This window comes from Phoca vitulina, unplaced genomic scaffold (genome assembly GCF_004348235.1).
Source record: "Phoca vitulina isolate PV1807 unplaced genomic scaffold, GSC_HSeal_1.0 scaffold28, whole genome shotgun sequence".
Classification (NCBI taxonomy): Eukaryota; Metazoa; Chordata; class Mammalia; order Carnivora; family Phocidae; genus Phoca; species Phoca vitulina.
Window position 1 is genome coordinate 887,763 of NW_022589731.1, and position 9,871 is coordinate 897,633.

Here is a 9,871-nt window from a genome sequence, read left to right on the forward strand (position 1 = left end):
AGATCAAAACCTGAACTGAGATCAAGAGTCAGACACAACGAACTGAGCCACCCAGGAACCCCAAAGTTTGCTTTCCCTTTAACTTCATAAAAGCAACTCAGAAAACAGTGTTTACTGATTTAGGGACAAATAATGAGAAAGTAACGAAGTTACCTGGTCCAGTTTGCGTTTCAATGTCGATACTTCCTTGGGGTTAGAAAAGGTAATATCCAAACCAGGTGAGATAGCATAGATGAACTCTATCTCGTATTCCCGTGCAGCAGAGATGAGAGTCATAAGTTGCTCTACAGAAAAGAGTCCATGTTTTTAGAAAGCAGCACAGAAAACTAAAAGAACCTTCACCTTTCAACTAAAGAGAAGAGGTCATTTTCTCCAGTTTGCAATAGCTCAAGAAAGGAAAAGTCCCTTAAGTTTTACAAACTGTCATGTCCAATGTGACAACAGGCCATATAAAATGCCACGAACCTCATGTGTCTTAATGTCACCCTAAAATCAATAAGCATTCTCTTCCTTTCACTGCCATTTCTCAAAAATATTCAATTAAGCATCACTTCTCTTACTGAATATAAACCATTTTTATTTCCTACAGTATTTGAGATGGTTTCTGTTTTTGTAGTCTCTGAACAACTGACATTCTTAAATAAAAAAATCTACATATAACTACTTTATAATTGAAAAAAAGAAAAACATGTTCTTAACAACCAGGGTTAAGTGATGGCCTTAACAATCCTTATCCTTTAAGTTTTTAAAATGTGATAGACAATTTTCCTAAGTAAAATAAAATCCTATTCTATATACCACAGGATGTATCTTTACATAACTTTCAGTGGTATCTCAAGATAGTCATTTGACTATATTTTGATTACTGATCACATAAAATTTCATTACCGGCACCACCAAAAAATAATTAAGTTGAACACACACTTAAATTATATAGAGTAGTAAGCAACAACACTAGATGGAGATGGAATACGTTTTAATTGCTTCTTCATAATTTAAGAAAACTTTCTGCCTTCAGTGCCTTGGCTACACTGTAACCAAGTATCTTATTAGCTACATGTGTATACCATTTAATTCCAAGTATAAAAATGTTTCCCCATTTACAAGTCCCCAAAGAAAAGTACCACTTATCTAATTTAGAAGGAGGTTCTGTGATGTACTATCTTATGTACAAATTTTATGTACTTAACTCAACATAAGATGACACGTAGCAAGGATAGTTTGTGATGGCTTTTCACTTTAGTATAAGCCTAGACTAGGGTGAGATCTTTATTTTAAATACAGACAAGTAATCAAGTGGTCAAGACCAAGCCATACTTGAGTCTGAAGCAAAAGGATCAGTAATACGGATCCTGTCTTTACTTAAAATTTTGGTATCTTGTTCGTGGATTTTTTTTTTTTTGCATTAATTTTGGTTTAAAAATTGCTTAAGATATTATTTATCTTGACCACTGATTTTTTTGGAGTCCCTTAAACTTTGCACCCAAGGCAAGTGCCTCGCTTGCCTTGCCCTAGGCCTACTGCTTCAGCACCCTTTTGTCCAGTGGCCTACCGTTCAGACCACTGACAGAAGTTAAAAAGTACAATTTATGATTACAGAACAGGTTGGAGTCAGACGCATAACCATGAATCACACCATGGCTGTGCATCGTTAGTGCTACTCTTTCAATCTGCACTACAACTCACATAGAATTATCAGAAAGAAGAAAAGGAAACTACCTATGAAGAGAAAATGAAATACTTAATAAAATTTTTGTATAACTACATCTGAAATATAGCTGTTTTCTTAACATATTCTGAATTTATGGATTAAAAAGAGAAAGATTACCAGCTTCCTCCACAGAATACATCTCTCGCCAAAACATCCTATGTTTGTAGTCATCTTTTGGGGCATACAAGTATGTATTTAATTCCCATTTCTGGAGCCTTAAGGGAAAGAAGATTACATATGTATAAATAGGCAACAAGTATAGGCTATAAATCACAATATTTCCCTTTTCTTGGAGCATCTCCATCTCTTAAACAGCTAATAATATTCTAGGGCAGTAGCTTTTAACCTTTTTGTAATCCAGTAGAAATGTAAAAAAATTTAAGTATTACAAGAAATGTCAACATATTAAAGTCTTAAATAAAAACAGCTCCGAGTGACACAGGTGAAGCCCAAAACCTATTCAGTTTCCCCAAGAAACTTTGAAAACCCCTGGCATAGGTGAAGAAGAGGTAAAAGACCAAGGTAAAATTAACTTCTGCAACTGAGAAATCATCAAAACGCACCTGGCCTACTCAGTGTTAGTTTTTCTTCAAACAAAAGGAAATGTTAATGGTTTAAGGCTCTCCTTCAGAAAGTAAAAAATTTACCTTCTAAAGAGTTCTTTTCTCTGTTCCATAACCCAAGGTCTTCCATAAAATCCTAGATTCAAAGTAAGAATGAAATTATTTTCAAGTTTCAAAATGTGGTAAACTGTTGAGAAAAGCAGATTACAAAACATACAGTACAATCCCATTTTGTAAAAAAGCGTGTACAATATACCAGTATATGAAGGCTATTTAGTAAAACATTAAGGTGTCTTTGGATGGTGATGTTATAAAATGACTTTTACTCCCTTTTTGCTTAGGTAAATTTTCTGATTTTTCTACCATTAACACTTATTACTTATACAATAGCTATTTTTAAAACACCTATAACATCATCTCTTTTCACTGCCAAAAAAGACCAAATATGTTTAAATCTAATTTAAGGTGTTTTTTTTTTCATCTCTACACCCAATGTGGGGCTCGAACTCACAACCCCAACAACAAGAGTCGCATGCTCCTCCGACTGAGCCAGCCAGGCGCCCCTAAAACTAACTTTTCATTATTTTCTTTAAGTAATCTCCACACCCAATGTGGGGCTTGAACTCATGACCCAAGAACTGGATGCTCTACTGACTGACCCAGTTAGGATTAGGTGCCCCTAAACCTAACTTTTTAAAAGATCTCAATCTTAAAACAGAGGAAGGGGAAGCAAAGTAATCCCAAACCGCTTATAGTAAAAATTACTACCAGAGAGAGAAGTTAAACTGACTTTAGAGTGGGGGTGGGAGAGTAAAAAGGTAGGGGCAAAAAAAAATCAGGAAGAGAATTAGAAAAAAATCTGACTGAATTAATTTTATGATAACCTTTTTTTTTTTTTTAAGTTCCTGATATAATAAAAGGGTCCAAAATGCCTTAAACTACATTCACAACAAATTCAACACTGGAGCTGGCCCAAATAGGAATCTCAAGTAGTCTCAATTCCAGAGCAAAGGTCGGAACAACCGGAAATTCAAGAATGTGACTTGCTCCACTGTCCCAGAATGGGGCAAAGCAGTACCAACACATATTGCAGGAAACAAATCCGCAGAGGAATGACTTAAGTAGTGGTATAAGCACCAAACTGGTATTTGCAGCTCCCTCGTGTGCTAATCACACCCTACAGCTTGCCTAACCTTTATTTTCCACCTCTGTCTAATCACCTGCAAGAGGTAAAGACAACCTCTCAGGAGTACTACGATTAAGATTGTATCATGAACCCAAAATGCTCTTCACACACACACACTCACACACACACACACACACACACACAGTCTACTTAAGAGACTACCTAAAACTGAAATTTCTGTAATGCATTAAAGTCCAATCTCTACACAGGATGGTTACTCTGTGTCACAAATAAGAACAATGACAACCAAAGAAAAATTCATTGCATACCTATGTATGAAACTGCAGCACTTTCAATCTTGACAATTCAGTGTTACCGCTTACAAGTAATTTAAACCATCAGGTAAATTTTATACACGTCTTTCTAGATTTCCTACAACACTTGGCATTATCATTTTTCTCTTAAAGGAAACACTCCTTTAGAGTTGCTTAACTCTAAGTAACATTAAACACTCCTTTAGAGTTGCTTCAATATATAAAAGAAACATTTTATCTTCACAAACCCTAACTTTGCTGAGAGTCAGGTTCATGGTTTGGGTTAACTGTCACCACAAAGAGGAAATAGTGCTATTACACGAGTTATGACCAACAAAGGTCTGTAAGGAAAAGAAAATTTTTAAAAAGGAATCCTGCCAATACCCACAGTTATTTCCTTTCTTCATTCATTTTTTAAGAATGGCACCAACTTAGAACTACCCCCCCCCAATCAGGTGCTCAGTCACCAAGAAAAAAATACATATGGAAGGAGGAACAATAGATGCCAGACAACTCTATTCTGAGTAGTTCCTTTCAATACTACTCTGAAAAAAACAAACCAACTTATTTAAACCACAACGAGATTTTCTCCGTAATTACTGAAGATGTAGCAGGCAAGTTTCCTTAGCTTCATTCTAGCCTAGCTCTAAAATTTCTATATCCCCTAGCACTTCTCAACCCTCCACCCCAAGATCTGTGATGACAAAATACATACTTTTTCTAGACTCTCCCTGCACGGAAACAAGCCCAATGAATGCACCAACAGATTAAGTCACACAAAGCAATCATGTTTTCAAAAACAGTGACTCCAAATACGTAAGTAGTTTTCCATTTTGTCTTTCCCCCAAATTCTCCAAGATATTAACCTGTGAATTATTTCACTCCTTACTGTAACTACATATTAGTTTGTTCTCCCCTATAAACTTTATCTAAAATACCACAACCACCACCCATCCTTCAAATAAATATATATGCTAACATTGGAAAAGCTGAAGCTGTCAACCAATAGGGCAACCCTTCTATTTCTCCGAATTTTTATACAGCGTTACCCCTATGCACACCATTATATACTAGAGACAACTAATAAAGCAGACAGCCAAGACTTCAGAAAAGTAAAATACATTCTGTATTCAAGGCAAAATCAATTAACACAAGTAACTCATGGTTCCATATAATGTTCAGTTGAATATCTGTCCACTATATTCATAAACTGTGATAGTCTTCAAGCCATTTTCCCCAAAGACCAAAAAAAGAAAAAAAAAAAAAAAAAAGCCGGCATCTTTTGAAATGGGAAGGGAGAATCAGAAGGGCATTTTTAATCCTCTTCTGCAGGCCCTAAATTAAAATTCCGTATCTCTGATACTATTAAAGTCAAAGCTTCATCCCCCAGAGCCAAAGCACAGCAGTTGGCTAAGGACAATTTTCTAGGCTGCTAAAGAAACTCCAATGGGTGGGGGCGTGGGGACTGGCCAGCAAAAAACAAAAAACAAACCAAAAAAACTAAGCAAAGGGAGAATTTGTAAAACCCTAGGCCGACCGTGCGTCTCTTCACTCCAGGAATACAAGCACATCTGTGTGGGCTGATTTTTTTTCCAAAGGGTGAGGACAGCAGCATTACATACGTTTTATCATTTGAAGAGACCACCCTAGGGAACAAGATCCCGAGGTACAAAGACGTACAACTCGGAGCCTAACACCAGGCTCCTCACCGCCGCCTCCGCAGGAGCAGGCCTGGCTCCAGCCCAAGGCGGGTGGGGGCCGGCCAGTTAATAGCCAGCGGGGAATCCAACGCTGCAGAACAACGTGAGGGGAGAGGCGAGCGTGAGGAAAGACTGGCCCACCGTCGCGCCTCTCCCCGCGTCTAAGCAGGGTCAGGTTTCAGAGCCAAAGGAGTGACACCCTTTTAGAGCCTCCTAAAGCATCCCCTTCAGGAGGAGAGAATGTGTTAGTACCGGGGCGGAACCGGAGGACGCTGTCGCCCAGCCCGCGCCAGAGCGCTCACCTTCCACTACGCCACACAGGAACCTCCGAGCCCCTCCTGCCGCCCCGGCCACCGCTGCTCCCCCGGCCCCGGCTGAGTTGTCTTCTCCAGGGGCTGTAGCTGCTGGCGGCTCCAACGATGCCCCCGCGGAGGCGGCAGGGTTGGAGTTGAGCTCGCTCTCCCGCTCCTCCAGCGCCGCCTGGCTCTCCTTCTGCACCATCCTCCTGCCCCCGGCCGCCGCCACCTCTGCGGGTCCTCCTCGGCCTCCGTCCGTTGGGCCGCCGGCCCGGAGCCCTGGAGAGGGCCTCGGCTCCAAGCGCGCGCCCTTCCTGCTCCTTCCCCTCCCCCTCTACCCTTCCCCCTCCCTCTCCGCAGGGACCCGAATGCCCGGATGAGAAGGGCGGCGGCACCGGCGCGAGCCCTTTGTCAGCCGCTGCCTCAGCCTAAGCTGGGGAGCCGGAAGCCTAAACGGAGAGCGAGGCCGCGACCTCTCGTCCCCTGGAGGCAGATAGCCAAACCTCCTTTTCTTGTTCGCAGTTAGCCTCTGCTGCCTCCGGATAATCTTAGTTCTTCGCTGTTTGCCCCCCGAAACCCCTAGATCTCCTCCACCGCTGCCTCCACCGCCCGCTTCCTGTTTATCCGCACTGCGCCTGCGCCGGAGACCGGCTCAGACCGGTCCCCTCAGCCCGACTCCCCCCCCCTTCTTTTGGGCCAGCCTATTGAGCTTCATTTGGTAGGGGGAAATAGAACAGAGGATACGAGAAAAGCGGAAGGTAATGAAGGTAGTGGAGCGTACCATTTATGTTCGCCACCTCTAGAACGAGCCGGGCGCCCTGGAACGGACCATTACCTCTCCTGAAGAAGGGGAGTATGGGAGGAGGCTGCAGCTGGTTGGGGCAATAGGGATGGGGGGGTGAAAAAGAGGTGTTTACTCTCTCAATGCGCAGGCGCGGAAACGAAGCCTCTAGTTCTTAAAGAGGTAGGAAGAAACTGACCTATTTTCTATTGAGATTCTTCTAATAGGTTGTCTCATCACATCAGCCCGACCCAGGATCGGTTCTGTGAAGATGACATTCCAAGGAGCTCAGCTCACCCCTCTGCCTTGAATCATTTTCCCCTACCCCCAGCTTGGCGCTAACCCCTTTTAAAAAATTAAGTCATTAGTTCATGCCTTCGTTCGGCAGAGACCAATTGAGCTTGCCTCTTGCTGGGCTCTTTGGCCACTATGAGCTCACAGTGGGTGGTGGAGACAAGCAAGTACATGCACAATCCCCACATGGTATACCCAAGTGTTGCGGGAACTCAGAGGAGGAACTGACTTAATCCTCCTTTGGTGAGAGGTGGCAGCCATGCTTTGCTTTTGAGTTGGAACGTAAGGACGAGTAGGAGTGAGACTGAATAGAGGGGAAGCGAAGAGAGCACTGCAGGCTGGTGGAACAGAGTACAATTGTGGCGAGGGGTGAAAAGGCCTGGCATCTTTGGGAATGGGGAGCGTGAACTGTGTTTAAGGGAGAAGTGAAATCCTTGGGCCTTAGCATAAACATCATTTCCTTAAGGAATCCTTCCCTGAGCCCTAGATGGACTTGGGTCCTCTTGCGGCCATTTGTGCTCAGAACTCCCTGTAGTCCCGTCATACGCACTTTATTTACATTTACGTCGGTTAAGAGATCTGTTTCAGCTTGCGAGGTGTAAATGTGAAATGAGCATCTCAGTCTCATTCTGATCATTAAGACTTAGTATTGTCAATATATTCAACTCCAGCGGTAGCCCAACTTGTAGCTCCAGGGGCTCTTACAGTCCATCTTTCTTTTTAGTCCTGGGGTGTTGAGATGGGGGTTAGAGGCAAGCATTTTCTTAGGGGACCTCTTGTGATGCCAGTTGGAGGCCATAAGCAGCTTCAGTGGGTATTGTGGTCCCTTGGAGGATTTGGGGTTATCATTCCAGCTGACCTCAGCCCTTAGTCTCATGACACTTTCATCTTTGCCTCATGCTTGGCAACTGCTAGCAAGTCAGCAGCCGCTATTTCATCCACTGTCCAGACTCTGGGGTCCATGGCCTAGGCAAGATCCACTTTCCATATCTGCACCTTTCAAACTTGAAGGGAAATTCCTGCCACACACGCTCTCCGCAAACCACACCTCTACCCCCTAGTATCTCCAACAGGAACCAGAGGTTAGTAGGCCTATGATAAATACTTGTGGAATGAATGAAATAGAGCTCTGCACTCACAGTTTAAATTCTGATTAGAGAAACATACAATAATAAATTCATTACATACACAGTGTCTCAGTTTGTAATAAGTGCCATGAAGGGAGGGAATCAAGTAATGTGATAAAGAGTAACCACAGCAAGGAAGGGCTACTTCAGATGGAAAAATAACTAGTAATCTGTGAGTGAACCATGATAATGGCTTGGCCTAGGAAAGAGCAGTGGAGGCAGGCAGTGCACCTTTGGTGGTGGAATTGTGATTGATTAAAGTAGTAGAGGGAGGGGGTGCCTACCTGGCACAGTTGGTAGAGCCTGGGAATCATGAGTGCAAGCCCCATGTTAGGCATAGAGATTACTTAAAATATAATAATACTAAAATAAAGGAGTAGAGGGAGAGGAAGAAATGAAGACTACTAAAGACCTGAGCAACCAGGTAGATGGTGTCATTTATTAAGATGGAAAGACTGAAAAAGCAGGAATCAAAACTCCATTTTGAACATGTTAAGTTTTTCTCTCTCTCTCTGTCAAATAATATCTAATTTTTAAATATTATTTGAAGAGAGAGACACAGCGAGAGAGGGAACACAAGCAGCGCAAGTGGGAGAGGGAGAAGCAGGCTTCTCGACGAGCAGGGATCCCGATGTGGGGCTCGATCCCAGGACCCTGGGATCATGACCTGAGCCGAAGGCAGACACCTAACGACTGAGCCACCCAGGCGCCCCTAAAAATTTTTTAAAAATGGGGCACCTGGGTGGCTCAGTCCTGGGTGGCTCAGTCGGTGCTTGTGTTCTCTCTCTCTCTCTCTCTCAAATAAATAAATAAAAATCTTTTTTAAAAAATGAACGTTAAGTTTGACCATTACAGGTCCACATGAATATGTCAAATAGGCAATTGGATATATGGGTTTTGAAGCTCAGAAGAGAATTCTGAGAATACAAAATTTAGGAATCCCTTACATATAGACGGCATTTAAAGCCATGGGACTGGATGTGATTCGGAGAAGAGACTCAGGTCTGAGCTATGGGGCTCAACGTTTAGAATTCCAGTTGAAAAGGATGAGTCTCCAAGCAGGTGCGGAGAAGCAGTGGCCAGAAAGGTAAGAGGAAAACCAGGAGAGTATGAAATACCGGAAGGCATGAAAGGAGTGTTTTGAGAAGGAGCAGTTGACAATATTCAGAATCCAACCAGTGGCCAGAAAAAAATTATCAGAATGCCAACCTGCTGTTTTTTTCTGGATCCCATTTGTGTTCCCTGGCTCTGGGACACTTCTCACCTCACTCAGCCTCAGACTTCAACTTCCCTTAAACTTGAATCTACCCTGAAACATAGAGACCATCTCCATACCTGAGATACATACACACACTCACCATGCTCATTCATCCAATCATACAATTATACAATTATTGAATACCTATTATATGCTAGGCCTCAAGGATAGGATGGTGGGGTGGGGGCAAGAAACCTAGTCCAGGCATTCAAGGAGCCCTCAGGAGCTTATGGTGTATCAAAGAAGACAATCACTCAAATAAATATATAGTGACAAACGGAGAAGTGCCACAAAGGACAAGTAGAGGGTGCCATGAGAGCCTGTCACAGTGCCAACTTGTTTAGATTCTGCATGATATGCATAGCATCCATCTTTCACTCACAAATCTTTACTATGTCCCAAGGCAACCTGGACAGAGACTTGGGAGACCGGGTCTAGTCTCAATCCTCCTATAAACTCACTAGGTGACCTTGAGCAGGTCCTCTCCCCTCTTTGGGGCTGTTTCCTTTTATGTACAATGGAAGGCTGAGAGAAAAGACTAGACCACAGGTTCTTAACTTCAGGTCCATGACCGGGCTTCAGGGATACAAAAATATATGGACAGTGGGCCCATAATTTCCATCAGATCCTTTAGAGGGGCTGTGACCCAAAGAAATCCTATGGAGCAGATGGTTGTGTGATAATGTGAGCAGGAAACACAG

At 42.7% G+C, this 9,871-nt stretch overlaps 1 protein-coding gene across 1 annotated transcript in view; it reads right to left on the reverse strand.

The window, feature by feature from the left end:
* The window catches only part of OGA (O-GlcNAcase), a 28,769-nt gene extending 22,418 nt beyond the window's left edge, over positions 1-6,351 (reverse strand). The window contains exons 1-4 of the mRNA XM_032423140.1: positions 5,717-6,351; positions 2,359-2,410; positions 1,829-1,926; positions 154-284 (exon numbers count right to left, since the gene is read on the reverse strand). Coding sequence (XP_032279031.1) covers positions 154-284; positions 1,829-1,926; positions 2,359-2,410; positions 5,717-5,915 — 480 coding nt within the window. The 5' untranslated portion in view covers positions 5,916-6,351. The remainder of the gene's footprint in view (positions 1-153; positions 285-1,828; positions 1,927-2,358; positions 2,411-5,716) is intronic.
* Between the last annotated feature and the right edge of the window lie 3,520 nt (positions 6,352-9,871).